At 38.2% G+C, this 25398-nt stretch overlaps 1 protein-coding gene and 3 long non-coding RNA genes across 5 annotated transcripts; 3 read left to right on the forward strand and 1 right to left on the reverse strand.

The window, feature by feature from the left end:
- Positions 1–426: 426 nt before the first annotated feature.
- On the reverse strand, positions 427–13004 carry LOC131334234 (myosin-12). Its single transcript, XM_058369162.1, has 40 exons — positions 12873–13004; positions 12630–12758; positions 11824–11967; positions 11591–11736; positions 11351–11507; positions 11207–11265; positions 10937–11096; positions 10693–10842; positions 10462–10598; positions 10225–10371; positions 10014–10115; positions 9867–9924; positions 9654–9755; positions 9527–9564; positions 8570–8696; positions 8046–8216; positions 7830–7961; positions 7623–7729; positions 7365–7425; positions 7049–7226; positions 6516–6721; positions 5970–6089; positions 5763–5861; positions 5132–5347; positions 4541–4680; positions 4366–4467; positions 3666–3774; positions 3521–3592; positions 3362–3421; positions 3046–3216; positions 2734–2889; positions 2449–2655; positions 2220–2369; positions 2049–2119; positions 1829–1928; positions 1684–1740; positions 1540–1596; positions 1370–1450; positions 954–1036; positions 427–846 (listed from the first exon to the last, which is right to left on the reverse strand). Exons 1-40 carry the CDS (start codon positions 12873–12875, stop codon positions 723–725), a joined length of 4689 nt encoding a protein of 1562 aa, XP_058225145.1. The 5' UTR covers positions 12876–13004; the 3' UTR covers positions 427–722.
- On the forward strand, positions 574–5206 carry LOC131334236 (uncharacterized). The gene is made up of 4 exons (XR_009202090.1): positions 574–841; positions 1511–1760; positions 1862–2133; positions 5112–5206. It is a non-coding gene; the product is annotated as an uncharacterized LOC131334236 (long non-coding RNA).
- Positions 5892–10213, forward strand: LOC131334238 (uncharacterized). 2 transcript variants are annotated; one of them, XR_009202092.1, is made up of 3 exons: positions 5892–6027; positions 7935–8207; positions 10075–10213. It is a non-coding gene; the product is annotated as an uncharacterized LOC131334238 (long non-coding RNA). The 2 variants fall into 2 exon arrangements; XR_009202091.1 differs by lacking the exon at positions 10075–10213 and adding an exon at positions 9903–10037.
- Positions 11125–13431, forward strand: LOC131334235 (uncharacterized). The gene is made up of 4 exons (XR_009202089.1): positions 11125–11413; positions 11538–11730; positions 11815–11883; positions 12908–13431. It is a non-coding gene; the product is annotated as an uncharacterized LOC131334235 (long non-coding RNA).
- The last annotated feature ends 11967 nt before the right edge of the window (positions 13432–25398 follow it).

Genomic DNA, 25398 nt, shown 5'->3' on the forward strand with positions numbered 1-25398 from the left:
GTTTTTATCTTTCATGTGTTATATGCTTGTATCTATATTTATGATACTCTTGAGATTGGTATGCTGTGTCTTAGTGGTAGAGCAATCTAATAAATAATGTTTTTTTCCCCTTCCGTTAATGCCACCTGAAGTCCCACACGTTTTGCAAAATTACTTAGAAAATTTAAACCTGCCAAATACGAGAGGTAAATGCTCATAGACATCAAGTGAACACCATATGATCTGGGTTGATCTGTCTATATGTGCATGTGCCTCATGTTTATCTGAATTTTGCTAGTTTTTTTTATCAGCCCACCTGAAGTCCAAGCAGTCTTCAGAGTCAGATTTGTTAGAGATGTTCTTTACACAGTGCAGGTCACCATGAGAGTCTATCAGCTTAACAGATGTATGAGGTAAGAAGAGAGAAAAATGCACTAGAGAAGAAAAGGAAGAAAAAATGTCTTCTCACTTTGATTTAATTCAGTAATTGTTGTCCTCTCTACAGCAATCTCTTCAACAACTCAACTCCAAGAGCAACATTGAATCAAATAAACCAGCAGGATATTTTCCCACGAGGAAGAGAAATACATAGAACATAAATGATACCAAAATTACATCATGAGCACTCATTTACTCATTATCTCACCCAACAAATGAAAGAAAATTGGCCATTGCAATTGATAATTACAGTAACGTTTACCTTTTTGTTTCTGTGCAAAATTTAGAATTGAAGAAGGACAATCTCAATTTGCTTGCTGCAACAGGAAATGGAAGTCAGATTTTTGACGTAGGAGGGGTGGTGGATCGACATCGGATATGCTGATATCAAGGAAGGATCGGGACATCTCTTCAATTGAGAAAGGTATGCTGTAAATTTTATAAATCTATTAGCAAGTATCTAGTAAGGTCCATTTTATTTCCAACTTTGAATAGACTTTTTTAGGGGTTGGTTGAGGGTGGGGGTTGCGCATTACCTGGAGTCCACGTCAAGCAAGAAAGTGTTATTTGGCATGCTAATTGAATCTTCTGCCATCAGTGCCCTCATCTTTCCAATCACCTGGAGTCCAAAAAGTACCGACAAGGTTTCAGCTAGGATTTCAGATTGTTTGTTAGCTTAACTGAGATGAGTACATGTTTCATTTTTTATGCCACATAAATATGAATATTGAAATGATATATTTTCCTGTCTGTTTTCCTGTATTCATAAACACGTCAATACAATTTAATTTTATGAATCACCTGTGAGCTGGCTACCTCACAAATGCAACTGATCTTAGATTGAAGCTCATGCAAAACACGTGCAGCAAAAATGGATTTGGATTGCATACCTTTTTCTTTGTGTTTAATAAAGCAAACTTGTATAACAATTTGTACTATGTAGAGCGCTTACCTCTGAAGATAATCCTTGGGTTCCATACTTGTCATCCCAAAACATTGTTCCAATTCGATATATTTGTGGAATGCTTAGCATCTAGATCAGAAAAGGGAAAGCAAGAGATAGGAAATCATATATTTGCGGAATGCTGTTCAGGAATTGTTTGAGTAGATTTATCAAGTTACCGGGCAGAGTTCATTCGTGATCTCATCTGGTGATTTTTGAGATTTTTGATGCAAAACCTGCATGGTTTAAGAATTTGCTTGTTAATTCTCAAAATTTAATCAAGTTTATCAGCACCTTATTGAATTGGGTTCAGAAGATCTTACCAGAAATCCTACGGCTTGCCTTATGTGTTGGAGTTCATCCCACGACGATCCAGAAAACTGTATACAAGATAATTGAGGTATATATATCATCTTGAACTTGGCATTCTTTATATTGCAAAAATTCACACTAGGATAACCCTGTTACCTGATCTGTTGCTTTAACGCACCACTGTTCCAGTTCGTGCAAACCAGCCTTTACATATTCTCCGTTGCTGAATGAGCAGCACTCACGACGAAGCAGTAAACTGTGAAACATAGGACGTTGGGTTTTGGATGCTACACACATTTTCTAAGGGAATATATTTGGTTCTGGTATCTGATTAAGATTGCATGGTGGCTGTTGAGAGGTCTAAGGAGCTGCATACCTGTTAAAAAGCTGGACGTTTATGAAGGAAAATACCTGACCAAACATTTTCCTTGCGATTATGCTGGGGACCTGAAGATACAGCGGTTAGCCATCAAATACCCGGCAATTAGCTCTTCAACACACAATCAGGAATGGTATATTGGAGGGGGGGGGTTTTTTTTTTTCTCACATGGTTTTCTGACAGGATGCTCAAGGTATGATCCAGGTTGTTGACAATACTTTGCCAGTGTATACTTGATGCCTGTTGTTTAGCAATTATGCTTGAATGGATAGTCTTAGATGACCCTCTAATTGCTCTGGCCCTTGTGGTTCTTGGCGCCTGTTAATGAATTATTTTGTGATTTATCTAAGATTGGAAGAAATTTTGAACTTTTGCATTTTAAGTGTAGAATCATCACCTGAATGCACAAGTTCAAGAATGGACTAATCTCTTTCTTCAAGCTGTCACGGATCATACCATATATTTTCTCCATGCATGCAGTCAGATGTTGTTTAAACAGCAGGGCTGGGTACTTAGCCTCTATTCTTGATCTTGACGTATGCTTTCCCTCCATTCCACTGTACCCACTGGAGATTCCGGTTCCCATTGTTGACGAGCGGAAACCCTGAAATATTATGGTTAGCTTTATAAATCTTCTGGGGTTTGTAGCAATTACATTAACAAATTTAATGGAAGAGCTCACCTGTGCCATTCTACCAAACAAGGTCGTGGGTGAGGTTCGATTACGATTTGAAGTTGCCTTAGGTGCATTGCTTGCCTTGATTGTATTTTGCAGAAGGAACAGAAGAGTAGAAGTTGTCGAGAGCCAATATGACAGATCTGTGATGTTATTCTGACTCTGGAATAGCATAGTGCTGCAGATTAGTTTTCTGGTGTAACAGACTACTTCATTCCCCTAGGGACTAAAGTTGGTCACTAATGGGTCAGATTTAAGTTTCAAGATTCTATGACATTTCTGGTATTTGTTGGATGGTTGAGAACTTGAGAGTATTACCTCTATAGATGATCGGATTGTGTGGATAATCCTGTCAAATATGTTTGTCTTCTCTGCTTCAAAGGATCTCCATTGGAGAAGTGCTCTGTACACAATGCAGGCAGCAACAGGTCTACTATTGTCAAACCGCTTGTCTTCCACAAGGCACTTGATCAATGCATCATGGTTCTCCTGGTTACACGAATGAATAAGTGGAAGTAGATAACTCAAATAGACAATTACTACCACCGAATAGGTTTCAAAGTAGCATTCTTCGGCATTGGACTTCTTAATTTGATTTGCATCTGTAGAGGCTTTTCATCTTTTGACTACATACCTGTTGCCTGTCTGTCAGGGATCTTTGTTTGGTTAGGAGGGGTACAAAAGGCTCTGATTCCTGCAAACATGATTCACTCATTAATTTATAAGTGTCCACGTAATAAGTTGGTGTTTTATTACTGGTCTTTTCATTGAGATTCTACGATAAGATTCGTACTTTTGCTGCTTGATACTCTACTTTAGTTGACTGGTGATGCTCCTCCTCTGTGTGGTGTCCATTGTCAAAACACTGCATTGGCATTGAGTTCAGTGACAGATGGTCTAGCAATCTAACATGTAAAGGCTATTCAAACACAATATACCTTGGATTGCAGCTGTACTGGTGCATGACTGATTATTTGCCCCCCTACAACTTTCTGACTGTGAAGCAGCTCATTTTCTGATTCCAAATCTGTAATCTTGCTCTTGAGGCTGACATTCAAATGTACATCAAAATCAAGTAGTGGTGTCCATTTTCCTAACAAAAGCTTAAGGGGCTATCTCTCAGTCTCAGCTAAGATTTTAGCTTTTGTTTCAGTAGTCCAAAATTCTCCCCTACCTAAGAAACTCGATATCACTGGAATGCTGTGAATTAAAATTTTTCTACTTACTAAAGTTGTAACCTTGTTGTGGGCTATCATTTTCGCCGTAAGGGTTTTTCTGTGTTACATATTCGTCTGAAGAGCTTGCGATGAACCAAAGTAGAGGTTCATGGCTGAATGTCATGTAATTTATGCTCGTTCATCATTCCAAGTTTTATTTCGACCTATGTATCTAGCCTGAACAGAGGCAGGTGAACCGACTGTCATTTCTTTCTGCTGCATAATGGCGAAATAATTTTATTTTGATGATGCTGTTCTACGTTCTAACTGAAGGAGAGATTATTATCTTCCCTTCTACTTAACCTCTCTCTTTTCCTTTCACTCAAAGAACATCTAACTGAACTCAACCTGTGGAATTTCGTGCGAGGTGGTCTTCAATGGTTCCTTGTTTCTGTAACGGGTAACAAGACCATCTTCTTACCTTTTCATTTCCTCAGAGAGGTCCTCATTTGTCGATGCAACCAAAGCCTGTTGACGTAGAACCTGGTTCTCAGACTCGAGATTTGACAAGTTCAGCTCTAATCTGAAAGCAACCACAAGGAATTGTAATGGAGTTAACAATCATTAAATACATCAACAACTGGTTCTTTTGCTACCTTTCAATGGCCTCTTGGAGCTCCGAAACTTTCAGCTGTGAATCCTCTGCCTGTTTTAGTCTTGCTTTGCTCTCGTTTTCAACTTCAGAATATTTCTGCTCAAATTCCTCTACCCTCTTCTTTAGCTCTGTTATTGCACCCTATAAATCCAAAATTTATATGTTAAATGATCTGTCACTAATTCCTGGCAGATGCTAATTTCTGACATTTTGCTGTACACAAGGCATTTCACCAGCATATGTGACAAGGCACGGTGGATGCATTTGGGATAGTTTCTTTGGAGTTGCTTAAAGTCAAACTGTTAATAGTTTTTGCATCCGAAGCTTTCTGCTTCCATGAACAACTAATGTATTTTACATAATTTTTCGTATAGCTTTGTTTTGGTATGTGTTTGATTCCAATGATTCTTGTCTATTGCAAAAACTGGTGCATTAAGTTGTAGAAACTTTGCCTCTTTAGTCTTTACGTTGAAAACTTTTTGAGTTCTGCATGTTTGTTATGTTATAATGTTTTAAGTTTAGCTTTGGTGATTGCAGAATATTGATGTCACTTATTATCAAATGTATTGCAGGCTGGGTTACTAAATATTACCTCCAAGTCCTCGTTCTGAATTGTTAGTTCCTCCACCATCCTGTTGTCCACAACTGGTACCTCTTTGATGACTGGTGGGGCTTGTTCAATTGCTATCTTTGCTTCTTCCTTCTCACGAAGGATTGCGGCATGAGCTTCCTCGAGTTTACCTTGCATTTCATGTAGTGCACTTTGTAGTTTTGCAATTTCTTGTCCTTTTGCTTCTTCAAGATCAACCTGCAAGACGACCTTGTTTTAGCATAGTGAACTCAAGGAGACTACTTCCAAATGTTGACTCAATTTCAGGGGCTTGGGATATTCCAGATTTTTATTTTCCCTTGCCAGTCTTTCTCATTTGTTCTATTGTTCACCATAGGTCCAGAAAGCCCCCAGAGTTTACTAAATTTCAACCAAATTTTGATCTTAGGGTAGGGCATATAGGTATTTATTTTGAATATATAAGCTCTGGCATGATTTCGTGATCTGGGTGACCTTGCTAACTAAACAGTCACTGATATATTTAGTCCTATTAATTTCTTGCCTTCTGAACTGGAACAAGTACAAGATTGTAGCACCCTCTTATGCTGCAAAAGAATTATTGCCTGTGTCAACTTTTTTAGACGTGTTCCAACCAAATCGATAGTGTGAATACCCTCAAGTGCTTTTCGAAATCTAGCCGCCATGTTAGCTCTTCTACACGCTTCTCCAGCTTGTCCTTCGCTTCCCTGAGTGCTCCTGCATCTCTTGCAGCCTGCATTAAAGAATTTGTCAGTTCCTAACGTCGTATGTGCTTTTGATTTAGGTTCACTTACACAGCAGTTGAACATTGGTGAATAGTACTGGAAAGAAGAAAACTTACCATTTTCAGCATTCTAAGCTCCCTTCTTGCAACCTTTGCTCTCCAGAGACATTGAAGGGTGAGAGTTGCTTTCTTCCACTTTTTGTAAGTAGAAATAGCATGGTATCGTCTCCATCTTGTCTGTTAAAAGCAAAAGTAAGAGGATAATTCATTGTTAGCTCAAAGGTGGTTAATTCTGAAGCGTCCTTTTTGCATTTGAACCCTCTTACCACTGCATTTACACCCCATAGGATGACCATATATGATTCGGTGGTGTATATGGCTTAAATACCCCAAGTCCCCAAATATATAACAATAACCAGATTTGGCGCTTTCTTCCAAAGTTTGTGGTACTTTTGCAATGCCTTGTACTTTTAAAAGTACTTTCATTTGATATGTGATTCTAGAAGTCTTGCTTTTCTCGCTCTAGAATCCGTCATTTGCCTCTGATGATCTAACTTTAGTAAATTATGAATGATTTCTACTATCGTGGATCTTAAAATTTCCTTCCTTGTTGCCAAAAGTCTATTCAAACAGACCCAAGATTCCCTGGAGCTAATTTATTACCTGAACTATCGTTGCAGCCTTGTTTTTTCTTCTGCGTCTGCATTCATTTCTAGCTGCCATTGCTCTCAACCCAGTTTGAATAGCTATTGCTGATGCCTGTAATCTTGTGTAAGATTTTCTTGCCGCGTGAGCACGTACATGCTTCTGGACACGGATTGAAGCAGCTTCCTTTCTCATGTGTTCATACAAATTACGTGCAAGTTGAGCTGCGGAGCAAACAGAAACTAGTCACTTTCTAGATCTTCTTATCACATGAATTGTAGAGATGGGATTGGATCTGTAACTTTTTGAGTGTCCTAGAATCCCCTTCGGAACCCATCTGGTCGGTTGTTTCAAACCCAAGCCAGTTCTTAAACCAGTACGCATGGGAAAAATAATTGCAGCTGAAAAATTGAAGATTATCATGTTCTTTGTGCAGTTCATAGAGTCCAATCTTCTGATTTTCTGCATTTGCATGAATAATGATGCTACTGTGTAACTTCTTGGAAGAACATACGTTATCTCACAAACAACTCAAAAATGACATCAGTTACCTCTCCAAAGTTTCTGCATGTGAATTGTAGCCTTTTTGAGGGTGATGAACTCTTTTCGGATGAGGTACGTTCGGATTTGCCTTTGGATTTGCCTTGCAGCTTTAGCTAGAATTTCAGTTCTTCGAGCATCTAATTCAGCCATCTGTCCGGCTCTAAGAAACACCTTTGTCTTCCCCATCTAAATAGTGTAGATTATTAGGTAGAAACAGCTCTTCTGTATTTTGTGTAGAAGTTTTCTCAATGTATCATATTAATTTTTTTTTGATAGGCCTCAATGCATCATATTATACTGCATCACAACTTTCAGGTTTAGTACCTGATAACCCTTTAAGCTCATCCTGTCACAGATGGAAATGCATGCTGATTTGTCGTCCGATCTGCAGAGCAGAAACAGTTATAAGTTAGAACCAAAATTGTCGCTGCATGAATCCAATTGTTTTCCCACTAGAGCTGTTGAATATGATGATGAGCCTATGGTTGATATGTTTGACTTTGTAGTGTTGAATTGCATAAATCATATATAGCTATAAGCTTCACATGTCAGTGGGTAAAAAAATAAGTAGCTTATATATACCCGTCCAAGACATCTGGAGCTAACATCCCAAAGCGGTCAAGGAACTCATCAAAAGTTCTTTTCGTTGGATATCCGGCACAGCTTATCCTAATTGCCTCTAGTACACCCTGCCACAATTGTTTCCATTAAGAAATTAATCAGTAGGAGGAGTCCTCAAGTAGTCAGTACAGGCAAAGTGAGGCGAGGATGAATTCATAACTAACTTACCCCGCATCTTAACTGATTTAACACGTTGAAGTTCTCAAATATTCCGGGTTTCAAAACGCCGTTGGGCTTCACACATCTGATGTAATGTGGCTCTGTTGTGCTCAGGGTTTCCATTAAAGATTGAAGTTGTTGCTGTATTTTGAAGTTTGATGTATGAGCAGGTCTTGGACCTCCAAAATTTCATAAAATTCCTGCAAACTATGAAATCTGGCTTACCTTGAAGCGGGTACCTATAGATGAGAACTTGGACTGCTTAGATGCGTCCTCAGGTAATGGGGGGAAGAGGTTTGCAACAAAAGAGCACCTGGAGGCATCTAAAAGAGCTTGATGTTCGGCTACAACATAGTCCTTGTTTTTATCAAGGAATTGATCAGCTTGGTATGTAACCTGTTGGATCAAAAGTTTCTCACTGAGAAAATGATCAGTTTAACATGTTACTGGATTACTCTCTCCTTCCCTTAATATTGGTCCCTTTTTGGGGTTCCAACTAACTTTTTAAGGTAACATGTGTTACATGCATGTCTCCTTCGAAAGTTAGCTTTGATTTCCAACATTGTCCCTTATCCTCGCTTTGGACACAATAATTTAATCATCTATGAGCATTAGTCATCGGCTATTTAAAAACTTTTTTGCTTGACTTTTCAAAGAGGACTAATATTTTGTGGTATCCCAAAATGATATAGAGGACTGAAATTAAGGGACGGAGGGAGTATTGGATATACATATTTAAAGTTGCTTACATCTCCAGCATAATGGTTAATTGTGAAGTCTGTTCGGGCAAGTTTTGGCTTGCTAAAGCGTTTGTGTGCTTTATATGTCTGGTACATCTTTTGTGCAAATGTCTCATGAGTTGACTTGGGAAACATACTGCAAAGGAAGTCAATTAAGCTTTATCAATGCATATATAAGTACTAATGCTACGATTTTACATATAAGAAGGGCTGGCATGATAGAGCAGCAAATTGTTCTCTCCTCCCCTCACCACAATAAGGATATAAAAATTATTTTTCCGAAAGGTATCCTGGTTCATTGTGTTTCATGGTCTTGGGTAAACTCAACCCAAAAGCTAGTTTTTGAGGTGAGATTGCCTTGACGCACATATACTGCACATTTGTTTTGGTACACAAGTGATGTGGGACTTTGCCTCACACCCCTTCCTCACGCACTTTGTGCTCAATTGCAGCACCTGCTGCCTGTAGTCAAGAAATATGCGCTTTACCCATCCCTGGTACTTAGGCTGGAATACCATGTTTCACAGTCTTGGATAGAGCTTAACCCCAAGAGCTAACTATTGAGGTGAGGGAACCCCTCACCCTGTATATGCATGTTTCATCTGTACCCAGGCCACGTGGAACTTTGCTTAACAGTTTAAAGTTCAAATTTTGACTTTGAAGGTTGTTAGAAAGATATAATTGTTGGACCATATCCTAATAGCTTAACTTTTAGGTTTTCCAAGGCTAGCAATCTGTATTTGTTCCCTCATTGTGTCTGGTATTATTCTACATCTGTGTATTACCGCACTTTGTTTTGCTTATCCTGTTTGTCTCTCTGAGTGAGAGATGGGGGTGTCGTGCGCCTGGGGAGGGTTGATAGCTTGATAAACAATGTTGGGCCCATTTTCTGATAGCTTATGGTTTTGGGAGGACAGACATTCTTTTCGGAATGTTCATGACACAGCAAGCAGCTAAAATACGTACCAGGCTTCATCAAGAAGAGCAATTATACCCCCAGGTTTCTGCATCCACAAATACATAATCATCTTTCTGGTATGATTTTGTCGTCAAGGTATTGTGGGAATCAGAGATGTCTGAAAGGGTTCAATACCTTCTCAATAAGATCCAGAACGTCTTGGTTATCCACAAATTCTACGTAACTCCAGTTGATTTCCTCTGTCGTGTACTCCTCTTGCTCCATCTTGAATACATGCTGTAAAGATGTTTTTTCCGTGTCATTGTGCACACAGATCGTTGCAGTATAAAGGCGTACACATGCACATTCACAAAATGTTTTGAGACTAAGATGGATTTCCGTTCTTACCTGATTGAAATGCTGTTGCAACTTCTCATTTGTTAGATTGATGCATAGCTGCTCAAAACTGCCAGATGAAGCATGTGATAAGCTCTTCATATTGAAATGTAAAAAGATGCTTAGGTGTTGCGAAATAGCCAAGTATACCGTATTTACCTGTTGATCTTGAAGCTCTCGAAACCATATATATCAAGGACTCCAATTATACTTTTTGCAGTGGGATCCTGGCCGATTGAATTGTTTATCTTATCCACTAGCCTGCATAGTTCATTACGTAAGCATTCAAGATTAATCTTTCCGACACCAATACAGACCTCGTTTGAGCTGAAGATGGGGTGAAAGTTTAGGTTGACTTTGATTTTCTTACCAATCAAAAAGTCGGGAATATATTGTTTTTGCAAGGGCATCACGACTTGTGATGGCTGAAGCTGGATCGAGTGGCTTTGTAATGTTTCCATCAGGTGTTACTATCACACGTTTGCAGAGTGAGTCTTCAAGTGCTTTATCATCACACCTGAAAAGAAGTGCATTAAGACATTATGTAACAGATAGTGAAAACATTCGGAAATGTATCTAACAAGGTTATGTTGATTAGAGTCCAGACATGAGTAGCTCTGCAGCTGTTTGAAGATGATAGCGTGATTTCTGATCTTTGAGTTTCGAAGAATCTGTTTCACTCCCTTTGATGAAGTCTATGTTGCCAAGATGGAGTATTGCAGCTACCACGCGGAATATAGCATCCTACAAGAGGAAAACTCATCATGTTGCTTTGAATTCAGAAAATGGCTCCTTTCAATATGTTGCTCTATAAATGCACTTATGCAGAGGCACACACCTGCTCGTCCTGGCTGATTCCTACAACATCCATGGCATTTCTGGTCTCCAAGTACTCCCTTGCATCATCCACATTAGCAACTTCATAACAATTAGTTTGGTTTAGGTAGTGGAACGTCCTTGGGTCTCCTAGTTTGAATTTCTTGGCCTCCTGAAAATACAATAATACTGTCAACTCACCGCTATGTATATATGCTATCGTACTTCGTTCTAGTGGTGATTCAGAATTGATTGAATAAGCTCACCTCAGGTGGTGCCGCACAGAGCATGTAAAAGCAGTGGTAGTTCCTCTCAGGGTCAGAGACTTGGCAAACACGTGATCTTTCAAGAAGATATGTCCGAACTGCAGCTCCAGATATCTTCCCATGCTTATCAAATTGGATCTCTACAAATTTTCCAAAACGACTGGTACAGCCACTCAGTCATGTAAATTGTTTTGTGAGTTAAGGCATGCGAGTAGACAGAATTAGGAAAACAAGCATATAGTTGAAGAAGTATGCATGAAGCTAGTTCACCTGGAGTTGTTGTTTTTGACGGTTTTGGCATTCCCAAATGCTTCCAAGACTGGGTTCGACTACAAATTGTCAATGCAAGTTACCACCAATTTTATGCTATAACTTAATGTACAAGGATTATTACGGAGCATGGATTTGACGCACCTCCAAAACTTGTTGTTCGACTGTCCTTCCTTCAGTACCAGATCTACCCCCCATGAATGCAAGGTATCTCATAAGCATTTTTGTTGTCTCTGTTTTACCAGCCCCGCTCTCTCCACTTACCAAAATGGATTGGCTTCCATGTTCATTCCTCATTGCCCTGACATTGAATTACCGAATTCTTTGTCAGATTATGCGTGCCTTTTGTTTGAGGTCATTTGGCTCCACTCAATTTATATATACCTATAACATGCATCCGCAACAGCAAAAAGATGTGGACTTAGCTCACCAAAAGCAGCTCCTTTATATTGTTCCATCATGTGGACGTCATATAAGTGCAGCAGTCTTTGGAAAGGATTCACCGCTATTAGAATGTTGCCGGTGTAAGTCTGTTTATTCCAGGACTGATCATCAGTTTTGTTGTTTTGCACAAGAATGTTAATGTAATTTAGTTTTCATTGGGCTAGGTGACTCACATATATCTCATTGAGAGCAAATCGAGAAGCAAGATTGCACAGGACTCCCGGCTCATGCAGGTAAGCTAACTTGGTCATGTCATCAACCCCTGCTGGTGGTGCTTCTGTGTCTTTTGGGTATATGCTAGTGATGTCTGCAACTATCTGCATATGTTCAGGGAGCTAATGCTTAGTTTGGATATAGATTTACAAGACATTTGGTATATATTAATCCTCCAGTGTCGGTGATTTTCCTATAAGAGAGAAATATAGAAACCAATTTAGGGGACAGTTGGGGACAACTTTTTTGGAACTCAGAAACAAATTTTGCGGTTTAATATGAAAGGAATAATCTCTTTGTCCAACTGATTGAAACAATCGCTGAAACATCATCAGCTATTGAAACCTGCATAATACTTAAAAAACAATTAATCATGGACAAATCAGTGATAGATTTTTAATACGACATTTCCCAACCAAGCTTGCGAAGCTGGAATTTAGGTTTGCTTCTGTACTATTGCATTTTATTCAGTTTTATGTTAGCTTTTGGTTTTTGAAGACTTTGTATGTCTTTATGTCAAAAAATGAACAGCACATTTATTGCCATCAAAGCCATGTACTATAGCATGTAGCTTCTGATAAGGTGTATTGAGAAGGCAAGGACAAAACTGTCAGTATTGCTTAATTCAAAATCTTCATGCTATCGTGGGGTTTTAACTTCATGCTGTAATGATTTCTTCAACCCTAGTGGATCTCATAATCCGAGTGGTTTTATCTATTGTACATAGCTGGTTTCAAAAAATATATAAGCTCTAAGAGTATCTTACAGTTCTCCCATTTGTTGCAACTATGGTGGCATCTGTGCCTTTGATTTCTATCACTTCTCCGTCAATCCAAGCAACTTCAGGATCTTCAGCCCACACATGTGATCCAACTATGATGTTTACAGGAGTTCCCTGGATCATTGGAGAATCACAAAAAGGATGTGACTGTTTGATTACAGAGAAAACGATTGACCAAAGTTATTGGAAAATGAAACTGATGAACCCATAAACGACAGAAAAGCTTACCATGATTGTGATTGCTATATGATCTTCAAATGCAGAATGACCGTGCAGAGAAGCCAATGGACTTCTGTTGTCCAGAGAGAGAGAGAGAGAGAGGTGTGAGGAGAATGGTGGTGCTATTTGCAGAAATAAAAAGTAGACGGAAGTTTGAAAAGGAATGTTTCAACGAAACGAAAAGCAGTAGCAAATGCCGGTGGTGGTAACTCAAAAGGAAAAGGCAGGCAGCCACCCCTCACCTCCCTCCCCCACCTGCTGTCACCTTTTTTGATCATTCCACCTTGCATGCTGACCTGGCTCCATAAGCAGCCTCAAGATATAAACTTGTATCACTTCCAGGTGGACCCGTCGTTGCGTGAGCAATACCAGGAATTTATGTCCAGTTGATTCAGGTGCTATTTTTTTTATATTTTGATGCTGATTGCAGCCATTTGATGAGGGGACCCACTGCTTTGCCATTGTTAAGGTCAGTGTGTTGCTAATTATGTTGTTCATTTTCAGGCCACAGTGGGGTTCACTAGCTGTAATGGTGTGTTAAAAAATTATGAAAGTGTCCTTTGATTAATTTTTGCCTTTACTTTCTCTTAAATCAATAGGACTAAAGATAGCCTGTTATGACCTTTGCTAATCAAAGGGACTGCGTGCCTATATTGCCCCCATGTATTGCTTTTCCATTTTCTGGACCTTTTTTTGGGCTATTATTATGCCAATTTGCAGGTGCATATTGGAGTAACTGGAAGTGTTTGAGCTCGAAGGCTATGCAGATTGGATGACAGCGTATTGCTCTTGGTCTTTCAGCTCTATCTTCTCTGTTTTAACTTTGACCTTCATAAAGCATGTTCATGAATGTATCATGCTTAACAGTTTTGACACAATAAACAACTTGAGATTTGTTTGATATTGGACTTTCTAGAAATGAAATTAAGGGAACGTGTTCACATTCTTTTGGAAAAAAAATAAAATAGTGATGGTTTTCTGGAGTATTAACACTTTGCATCCGCAGGAAGTAACCCGTTGCGGCAACATCGTGCAGTTCCAAAAAGTTGTAAACTCCATTTATGGGGATGAGAAAATCTAGGATCTCTCACCTTATTTCCTTTCCCAATATTTTTTTTCTCTTTGAATTCAAAATTAGAGAGTGCATTAATGTCATTTGCGATTGTCTATCATATTTGGAAATGAAAATTCTGTTAACCCAACATTCTAAACAACAAATCTACTCAAGTGGTTGAGGTGACATTGTTGATTGATAGTCGTGAAACATAATCTTACTTGCGTAGAGGTGACATTGTTGATTGATAGTTGTGAAACATAATCTTACCCATATGCTAATAAACTATCGCATGGGCATGTTGCGTATATTATTGTGCAAATGGCTATGTTGATAGCATTTATCTATGGAGAAACTTTGGGCAACTGTTTGCAGAAGAATCTCTTTGGGAGTATATTTTTCTCTGTCCAAAACCATTTTCATTTTAGAATGTTTTCCTTTTCTCTATGGTAGGAAACAGCCTTGGCTTTGGTTGCGTACCCCAAAGAAATGGAGGGAGGGGGGCTGCTGTCCCCCTTGGGGACAGCAACATGCTGCTGCACCTCATTTTGGGGCCCACTCCGGTCTCGCTCCGATGATCTGAATCGTTCACTTTGTAGAACTCGTCGAGTAGAACAGCTATGCAAAAAATCAGCTTAATTGGATATCATTAAGTACCTCATCGAAACCTTTTTATCTTAAAAAGAATGGATCCGAAACACTGGATCAAATCCATTGTAACCCATGGACTGAGAGTTATATGGGCTCCGATCAGGTACTTAATGATATCCAATTAAGTTAATTTTTTGCATAGTTGTTCTACTCGACGAGTTCTACAAAGTGAACGATTCAGATTATCGGAGCGAGACCGGGGTGGGCCCCAAAATTGGGACAGCAGCCCCCCACGTCCCAAAGAAATAGCTTAGAATTTCTCAGACCAAAAGGTGTACTTAAATTTTAGAGGCACAAAAGGACATCCCTATATTAAAAGTCGGTAGAATGTTAGAGTATCAGCTGGTGATCCTATTGATAAAAGTGCAAATGGGATGGCATCATCTTTCTTTGGGCCCTTGGTTAGTAATAAATCAGCGGTACTGGACCATTGTCACATGGTGCTTCAATATTTTTTTTTTCCCACCAAGATCTATGCACTTAGGCTTGACAGAAATGCGTGATGAAAGGAATAATTATTCAGTAGCGTCCCAATATACTTCTTCACCAAAAATTCGGCGTTCATACAATTAGTTCAGGGGGCCACATGAATTTGTGGTGGAAAATAAGGTTAGGGCACCAAGTGACAGTGCCACAAAATCACATAATAGTATTTTTTTTGTGGAAAACAGTGTTGAGATACAACGTGATGGTGCCCAGGACCACCTAATTATTTTTCGAAGATGATAGCATACACTGTAAATTTGGACAATTCATTTTCTTTCGTGGATACCAGTTTCATGTATGGTACAGGGACACCTGTAAAGTTATCAACCTTCGGTGGGCCCCCACCTTCAAATTCTTCTCCATTCCACCAACCTTTGGTGTGGTCACTTGGGTGGCTTTGAATTGAAATCTGATTTCTTTTTATTTTTGGCCGGTGCGTAGGGTGGGCTTGGAATTGAAATCTTATTGGTGAATTTCCGTTCACATGGGAAAAGTTTCTGTGCAGTAGGACCCATAAAAAGGCTTCTCTCTCACTCACTTGCTTTCCAGCCAAGCTTTCTTCGTTCTTCTTTCTTTTAACAATTCTTATGTGTTAAGTAATTAATTATATCATTTTTCTTTTTTTAATTTTTGTTAAATGAGATAATTAATGGTGTAATTGCCTGTAAGGCTGTTTGATCAAAAAGCTAACATACATGCATGTGACCTCTACAGTTTTGTCTCTGCCATCTAGAACACACTAAAAATCTTGCACCTTTTCAAATTTAAGATGATTTTTTTTATTTGGTCCTTATAATTTTGTTAGAATAATGGGAAGAAATTAGAAATTTCGACCAAATGAAGTGTACCAAGTGCGAAAATTTGGAGAAAGAATTTTGGAAGAGTCCTTTTCACGAATCCAAAAAGAAAAAACAATGCAAAAGAATATAATGATGAATCTACAGAGTTGAACACATTGGTTCGAACCTACCAAGTGCCGTAATCCTAGAAATGAATTTATTGATGCTAAAAGCTACTGCGTACAAATTTATTGAGGTACTTTTTACAAAGTTGAATTCCTAAGGCAAAGAAAAAGAAGAGCAGCCTGGAAACGAAAAAGGAAAAAGAAAACCAATGAGAAAGCTAAGGAAAAAAAATGAACAAGATTCATTTTCGTTTCGTTTGGATAACCAATACCAAAGCTGCAAGCATTTTCATTCTCTTTTTTTTTTTTTCTTTTTGCCCTAGTGAACTGCTTATCCGAGTACATTTCTGTTTTGTTCTTCCAGGTAGTTGAAACAAACGGACCCAAAGTACTAATCAAACAATCTTCATTCGTGCCCGATCAATTAGGGAGCCTTTAGATACAACGGGTGTAGGGGTGTTAGTCGAAACCGGAAAATCGACCGAAACCGGAAAAACCGGACCGGACCGAATTTTTTAAACCGGTTGAATAATTTCGATCCGGTTCCGGTTTTAAAATTTTTACAAACCTGTTTTCCGGTTCGGTTTCCGGTTTACGTCTTCTAAAAACCGGTCGAAACCGGACCGGATATATAATATAATATATACATATATATATTAACCCCTTTACCAATTGAGCCCTAAATTCCCAAAAAAAATTTCATTCTACCCGCACCCCACAATCCCCTCTGTCTCAGACTCCCACTTCTCACTTCTCACTGCTCCCACTAGATCTGTTTTTATGGATTTTTTTGATGTATTGGGCTCAAAATTGATCATTTTTTGTTGGGCCAAAAAAAAAGTGTTGAATTATGAATTTTTGTGGGTTGAATTGTGAATTTTTTGATGTGTTGGGCCAAAAATGTGGCCCATGAATGAAAACCGGATTAACCGAATAAACCGGACCGAAACCGGTCGAACCGGTCGAAACCGGACCGGTTTTATTTCAACCGGTTCCGGTTTCAAAAATGCTAAAACCGGATAACCGGTTTCGACCGAAAAAATATTCAAAACCGGTCGAAACCGGACCGGTATCACCCCTAAACGGGTGCGTATTTTCTTGTTTGTGATGGGGACAAGTGCAAAAAATTGCCCATAGACTTTTCTCTCTACTGTGTCTTCTGAGTCAAATGAGGGGAAAATAAACAATTTTACTCCCTCTTTTGTTTCTTTTTCTCCTTTAATACTCTCTCTCTCTCTCTCTCTCTCTCTCTCTCTCTCTCTCTCTCTCTCTTCAAAAAACTGAGCCTTGTTGACACAAGGGCCGATTGGCCTATCCATCAAGCCCGTGTCAAGCCCAGTTATTTTAAGCCTTTTTTTCCTTTGATCAAAGCCCAGTTATTTTAAGCCTTTTTTTCCTTTGATCAAAACCCAGTTATTTTAAGCCTTTTTTTCCTTTGATCAAAGCCCAGTTGATTGAATTTTCTTTTCCTCGATCCGTTTTCATACAGGCAACCAAACGAACATTGCCCCATAGCCTAGGAAGCCAATTTTTGACCAATCCAGAACCCAATACATTGACCCTCAATGCTCTCATTACCCTAAAGAAATGTATTCCTCAAATCTTCTTCTTCTTTTTTTTCAATCGATAGAAGAGATTATTTTACATAAGATATGAATTACAAAGTACAAACCCGCTACACTACATCAATTGTGAGAGTCCACAAGATAACTAAGCCCAACAAAGAAAGGAAAAGCCCTATAAGGAAAGAACACTCACACGCAAGTGGAAAGACTTGAACTTCTGACCTCCTAGTCAGATGCAAGAGTCCTGGCCAACTGAACTAGTCCCAGTTGGTTCATTCCTCAAATCTAAACAAGTCAAAATTGTACCATATCTTTAGCTGGCTCACCAGAGTTCCAACTCTGCCTAGAAAAAGAAATGACTATCTCATCAATCCTGATACCTTTTCGCCTAAAATACAATACAAAAAAAACCCCTATACGAAAAGCTTTTCGTATGCATTAGAATCCATTATTTGTTGTTTTAGCATTGCTGGTTATAATTCATCGATGGAAGCCAATAAGGTGGTGGCAGCGGCGCTCATGGCAATCTTGTTACGTGCTCTGGTGGTGGCTGTGCAAGCAGAGAGAAGAGGAGGTGCGCGCGAAATGCAAGCTGTGAATTGCACATGGGATTGTTTCTTTGAATGTATGCGAATTAATGAGGCTTTTCACGTAGACTGAATGCAAGCAAGAGTGCGCCTACGGTTGTGAAATCGCTCCCGTTGACATCGCAAAAAGAAGATATATATATACACACACACGGGAGGAAAGGACGGCGGTCGTAGATTATTCTTGAAAGGAATTGTTATGGAGTTTCATATATCGTTAACATACTCCAGTACATAGGGGATCGGTGTAATGATGCGAATATTTGTTGAATTCTATCTCACCATTTGCGGAGTGATCATCAACATTATTGAAACACTTAATAGCAATGGTCTCAAACAATATGTACGCTATGAATTCTTTGAAATAGTTTTTGCCGAAAAGAATTTGAGAGCGGTAGAGTATCCGCCGTAGCAAACGTAAATCAAATTTTGAATCAGATAGGAACCGATGTGTGATGTGAATTTGCCAAAACACGTGCAATTAATAAATAAATATCAGAGTGTAATGATGCTGGAGCCAACCAATACGATGATGGAATTTAGAACCTTGGAATGGACACATAGGCGGCTCTGCACGTATAAATCGGAAAAATAAAAAATCATGACTTTTACACAAGTATTTTTTGAAATATTCAAGAAAAAACCAACAAAGCTAGCTTTTTAGTTTTTTCTTAGATATTTCACAAAAAAATTCGGACAAAAGTCAAAAAAATTTACTTTTCCGATTTCTCTCGTCAAGATGAAGCAATAATACATACTGTAAAAGTTTGGCAAAAAATTGACAAAAGCAAAAAAAAATTTAAATAACGACAAAACAAAAAAGTTTGTAGTCTACAACTTGATCATTAGTGGAAACACCTTGAACACCCTGAGGTAATTTTATTTTAGGGTTTTTTTTTTTTAAACTTAGTCCTATATTATGAACACCCATTAATCTAGGAAATTAATTCATAATTATAACACCTAATAGAGTAGCCTAAAACAAGTTACACGCTCTAAGCGGAAAAAAATAGAACATCATCTTATAAATGTAGTTTGGTCGTATTACTTGCACCAGCTAGTATATTTAAGTAAATATAATTCTTGAACACCCAAGTAAAAATTTATGCAGCCGTCACTGAGAGTGTGTTTTCACTAACAAAAAAACACTTAAAAACTTAACTCATTTTACCATCTCGTTTTCACTAACAAAAAAGTTTCAGCATATTACCATCCCGTTTCCATTAACAAAAAAGTTATCAACAAAAACTCTTTTTACTACAGTAACTCTACTCACAAACCCATCAACAACTTATTCACCACCGGAAATAACTTGACATTTTTTAACAACTTATTCACTATCGAAAATACCAAACAACTTCTCAATTACAAATAAAAATCTATAAAATTTTTTACTACCGAAAACACCTTGAATGGACAAATTCATGCATTCTTCACGCTTAATTGCTAATAATGCAACGTGATAGTAGCATTTCATAGTGACAGCAAATTCTGAGGGAGACATGCAGCTAGTAGCTCTACCGCTGGTTCTGTCAAATAGCCTAGTACGTACTCCGACTACAAGTAGGGAACTTGGGATTAAATGCACCAAGAAACATGTACATCCGCGCACACATGCACCGTTATTGATTATGCCTGTGGGATTTATGATTGAAACAAACTGGACCTATGACACATGTTCTCACAGTTTAAAAAGTCAGACGATCATTTATAGTCAATGGGGTCAGTATTTATGAATGGTAGTATTCTTTCTATAATATCGAATGTTCGGACTAGTTTGCTCGTATTTTCATTGATTTTGGATTTTCTAAAGTTAAATGGTCCAGCAAATCTTCTGAGGGATTTAAACATGTAATCTCATAGAGAACGTAACTAATTACCCCCTTTGTCCCATAAAGTCCCTTTACGAATTTTTTTTTTTTGATCAATCGATAGAAGAGATCTTTTACATAAATTATGAAACAAACTTGAAACACTACATCAATTGTGAGAGCCCACGAGACAATCAAGCCCAATAACACAATCAATTCAAGAAATAAGCCCATCATATGATAGAAAGAAAGAAAGAAAGAAAAACCCTCTAAGGATCCACCACACGCAAGTAGGGAGAATCGAACTTCTGACCTCTTAGTGAGATGTAATAATCTTGGCCAATTGAGCTAGCTTCAATTGGTAAGAGCAACATTTCATACATTTTTCATTTTGCCTCCTCTTAGCACCCAAACGGAGCTCATGACCAAGTAATAAAATAATGGTAAGAGCAATTTCGAACAATTAAAAAATATATATACATGTAATCATTAATGTTGCAATAAAAAGTTGGATTCTCATAGACCTAACTTTTTGGGACGGAAGCTGACCCCTTGCACTCTAAAATCTTGATATTTTGAGGCTATTGATTTGTATCACTTACCCTTAGTTCGAACCATTGATTTGAATTCCCATTTGTTTTTTGTTTGATGACAAATTTAAGATCCCTACATTAATTCCATCAAATAATTAATAAAGATTCTGCCTGTGATTCAACAAAAAAAAAAAGGGGCAAGAAGATTTCACCACAGCCCCCACCAAACTTTTGAGACATATATATATGGAACTCTTTTAGCTCCTTCACATCTTTAAAAGAGACTTTCATCCATACCCATCCAATTAGTAAAGTTTCATTGCCCTATGAAGATTCTCTAGATTAATCATTAGTCTTAACTTAAGCCACAGACAAATTAACCTTGTTAGTTGATGCAAATAATTTACAAGAGACCTTAATGGCTGTGGGCTCTATTTTCAGGGTGTCGGAGGCACGTGGTTTAGGTCGAAGGATGTCTATTGATAGCCGGGGTTAGGTCATTACAGACCATATCAAACCCTACACCAGCTGGAAGTGTGGATGGAGTCCCGTCAAGAATGGAATCAGGGGGTCTAGTGGCGGTGACCGCCACGACAAGAATTTTAAAAAATGTAATTATTATATGTAAAAAAAAAATTTATGCCCAACTTATAGAGTAACACTACAGGTACAGAAATTTTGGGACCGAATCCGGACCGACGGCCGCCGGCGAGCCATCTCCGGCCACCGGACGGCCGATCCGAGCTACATATACACATACGAAAAGGGGTGCTCCGATCAAGCACCCTACACACCTCGGATGACGTTGATTCCCGCGTGGGGCCCCTCGGTTTTTTTTTTTAGAATTTTTGGACGGCTCGGATCGGCCGTCCGGTGGCCGGAGATGGCTCGCCGGCGGCCGTCGGTCCGGATTCGGTCCCAAAATTTCTGTACCTCTATCATTTTTGCAACTTATATAGTCTCGCCACCACTAGATTTTTTTAGTATCCATTTCGCCACTGCTAGGATAAAATCCTAGTTCCGTCCTTGAGTCCCGTGAGGAGACGTGCTTAGGTGGGCCGGACAAGTAACGAGCTTGAAGTGATTGTCGTGCTCAAGCAGGTTTCTTATAAGACGAACTTGAGGAGTTTGGCGTGCTTAAAGTGAAAGTTGGACCATGAGGGCGCAAAGAAGATGTTGCAATCTTAAGTGGGAGAGATTGTGAAGTCCCGCATGGATTAGAAATGATGCATTGTGTGTGTGTGTGTGTATATATATAGTTTCAATCAAATAAGGGCGCCCTTACCTTATTAAGGTAAGGACCTCCCATTTTCCGATCGAATTTCGATGATCCGAGCCGCTCAATGTTTTCGGAACATATTTTAAGGGTACTCGCGAAAAATCGGCAAAAAAATGATCAGGAAGGGCTTGATCCGAGCAGTTTTTGTTTGTTTTTTATCGAACGGTTCAAATAAAAACTATTCAAATGAAGTCCTTCTCTGTCTTTTTTTTTTGCTGATTTTACGCGTGTACTCTTAAAATTATATATATATAAAAGTAAAGACCAACTAGCTACATGGTACATTTGAGATATATCTTTTTTGAGGGCATCCGCACAAGACTCTTCAAATTTTGGACCAAATTACACCTTAAAAATTCACTTATTACTTTAGCTAGCCATTTTTACAGTATCCACTGCATCAGACTCTTTACTCTAATTCTCTACTCAATTAAATATTCATACTTTCGTTCACACTTCATCTCTTAATTTAACATTTTTTTTCCAACTCTGTCCATTCTTAATACGGTTTATATATTAAAAAATATGGTTAAAAATTTAAGTGCTCTAATTTTTAATTAGTTTGAATAAGTGCGAAGATCTTATTTTTCTGATTATTTTATCCTAAAGGGTCATAATTAATTTTTGTCTTTAGATTTCTCATAATTAAGTATTTATTCTTCATTTGATTCTATGGCTATCTTAGGGCTTGTACACAAGAGCCCTAAAGTCAAAAATTAATTATGACCCTTTAAAATAAAATGATAAAAAAAATAAGATCTTCGCACCGGTTCAAACGGATCGAAAATTGAAACACTTATTTTTTTGAGTGTTGTGCTCCAAACATGATGCTTAAAACAAAACATTAAAATAAGGGATAAAATGTGAATAGTGCCTCGCCTAAAGAAAAGAGTAACTGTACCAAAGTTAATATTTTGAAAAGTAACGAGGGAGGAAGCAAGGTTGGTGCGGGAGAGAAACTTGGGTTTTCTCGTTACTTTGACGGAGCGAGGCTGGTACACGAGCCAGATGCAGATGCTCTGAGGCCACGCAATTCAGGCCGAAGGATGTCTATTGGCCAGCCAGGTCGGCCGTGACTCGGTCATTACAAGGGGAAGTAGATACTACTATAAAATAGTATTCCTGATCACTTTCAATTAAATTCATTCCACCACAAGATCATACTAGCAAAATACTCCATCCGTCCCTAATTAACTGTCCACTTTCACTTTTTTCAAATTTTTTAAAATGAGTTATATCTTTTAATTTATACTATTTTTCATAATTTTCAAAATTTTCTCTAATAAAATCAATCGAGATCTATCAAACAAGATCCATATTGCATATAAAAAATATTATACTTTAGAAGATATAAATGATTTTTTAAAATGTCCGAAATAGTAACGTGAACAATTAATTAGGGACGAAAGGAGTAGTGTTTTTGACGGTACTAGGAGAAAAAGATCGATCGCCACTCACTCTGTCTCATCCTATCATAATGAAGTTAAAATGGGAACTCCATCTTAGAAAAGGACATTGATGGCCAACCATTTTCCCTTGAATTTAAGCAAGGCTACAGTGCACATTCAAAAAGTGCATTTCATATGTACATAATACTCCCTCCTTCACTTATTTAAAGTTTAATATTCTATTTTGGGTTGTCCCTTAATAAGTGTCCATTTTGTAAAGTTAGTGAATAAAAGTTGGTGCATTATCTATTTTGTCCTCAAAAGTAGGTTCCATTTTGAAAAGTTAGTGAGTAAAAGTGTAATGATGATGGGTAAGTAAGGAAAATAGAGGAAAAAATTGATGTGAAAGGTATAATGATGATGTCTTTTTAATAAGTTAGAATTACGAAGCAGGATACTTAAAAAGTGAATGGAGAGAATACTATTTTGGGTGATCATAACCCCAAAACTATTTCAAGCCTTTTTTTTAAAAAATAAATAAATAAACAGGTGTTCGGACCTACTTATTCAAACATCGACAAGGATGCCTCGATTATTACAGCGAAACATCTTATAATAAAGTCAATGATCAGATATTTGTAAAAGTGAACTTTACTTTTAAGTGATTCAGAATTAATGTCCCTTGTTCAGAGTATCCATACATTGATATATATAAGGGATTTGCTTCCCTCTATACCCATAATTCAGCCTTTTTTCTTATGCTTGGTGTGGGGTTATTGGTCCATACTTCTCCTTTTTTTGAAGTGGAGATTGTGGGGTTGTCACTCACCACTGGATTTAAAAATCCTGAGGATGGACTATTACCGCAAACGAAAAGTCTACGTCCGGTCCGGATTTTAAAAAACTCTTTCGGAGAAGAATTAAATTCTTTTCCGATCCGGAAGAGTTCGTTTAAAATGAACCACTGATCGATGTCGACTGTCGAGACAGACAATGAAATTGAGAGAGCCGTAAAACCGTGCGGTGTGCGTAACAGTGTACTGTAGATTGATTCAATCAATGTCATTGTCAAAAAGTAGCCCCAGCAATTTTAATGGGGATTGGGCCACACAAGGAAGATTGGGTGGTTGTTGCACTAATTTTGCAAGTGCAACGCCACCAAACATTATACTATCAAAACTCCCGTATCACGGAAACAAGCAGCTATTGTTTTCCACTGTCCATGGGTAATCTCTAGAAACCCAGACACAGTTAATACATGCATGCTCCAAAACAGCTCATATTTCCACCAACAACTGTTTATAATAAATATATAGTATTCTTTAATCGTTTAATTAATTTGTTGTCCAAATTAGACTGGAGTTTTGGTTGGGTATTGACTTTAATTAGTGTACAGGAAGTCGTTATGATTGAAAATGAAAATGGAAATGTAAGGATTTCAACTTCATGTATCTTTCTTTTCCCATTTACGTGATGAAGAAGTAATATTTTGATATTCTGGTTCTATAAATTTAGATTCAAACACGAGCTTAACTTCCTTTTTTTTTTAGTGGGGTTGGTCCATAGTCTCGGCCCGAGACTTAGGAATTGGTCTCTCATAAGATCTCAGTTTCGATTTCCGTTGCTGGAGTCACTTCACCCTCACGCATAAGCGTGTGAAACGGGTTGTAAGAGGAGCTGTATGGATTGGTCTAAGATGCATGCAACCTTGCCCGAAATACTTTACATTACCAAAAAAAAAAAAAAAAGAGACATGTTTGTTTTGGGAACTGGATTATGCATGATTGCGGTAATTAATAATATCTTGGGAATTGTGAAGGTTAGGGATTCCTGGGGACAAAGGATTGAATGATAAAAGATGATTTGTGTTATATTTTATTATTAGGAGGGTAAAATAATAAGGATAAGATGAGTGGGATATAGTATGGTATGATCAGACTGCCAGTTGTACCCCATTTGGGCGATTTTGGAGTCAACCTTAACATTTCTGCCTCTCTCTTTCTCAAGATTTTCATCTCAATGAATTAAACTGCTCTTTTCAGAGAGAGAGAGAGAGAGAGAGAGAGTGAGAGAGAATAATAATAAACTGGTGTTAAACACAAAACAGAGAGAGAGAGAGAGAGAGAGAGAGAGAGAGAGAGAGAGAGAGAATAATAATAAACTGGTGTTAAACACAAAACTGATTTGAGATTCTGATTTGAAGTGTGTGTGAACTGGACTAGATACGCAGTATTAAAGAAATTGAGACCGATTCAAATGACACTCACCACCAACCAC

Source organism: Rhododendron vialii, chromosome 7a (genome assembly GCF_030253575.1).
Source record: "Rhododendron vialii isolate Sample 1 chromosome 7a, ASM3025357v1".
Classification (NCBI taxonomy): domain Eukaryota; kingdom Viridiplantae; phylum Streptophyta; class Magnoliopsida; order Ericales; family Ericaceae; genus Rhododendron; species Rhododendron vialii.

Coding starts and splice junctions, on each gene's coding strand:
- LOC131334234 (XM_058369162.1), bottom strand. Junction 2,120..2,219: donor GCATCCTGTCAGAAAACCAT/GTGAGAAAAAAA, acceptor CTGTATCTTCAG/GTCCCCAGCATAATCGCAAG. Junction 1,451..1,539: donor TCACGAATGAACTCTGCCCG/GTAACTTGATAA, acceptor TTTCTGATCTAG/ATGCTAAGCATTCCACAAAT.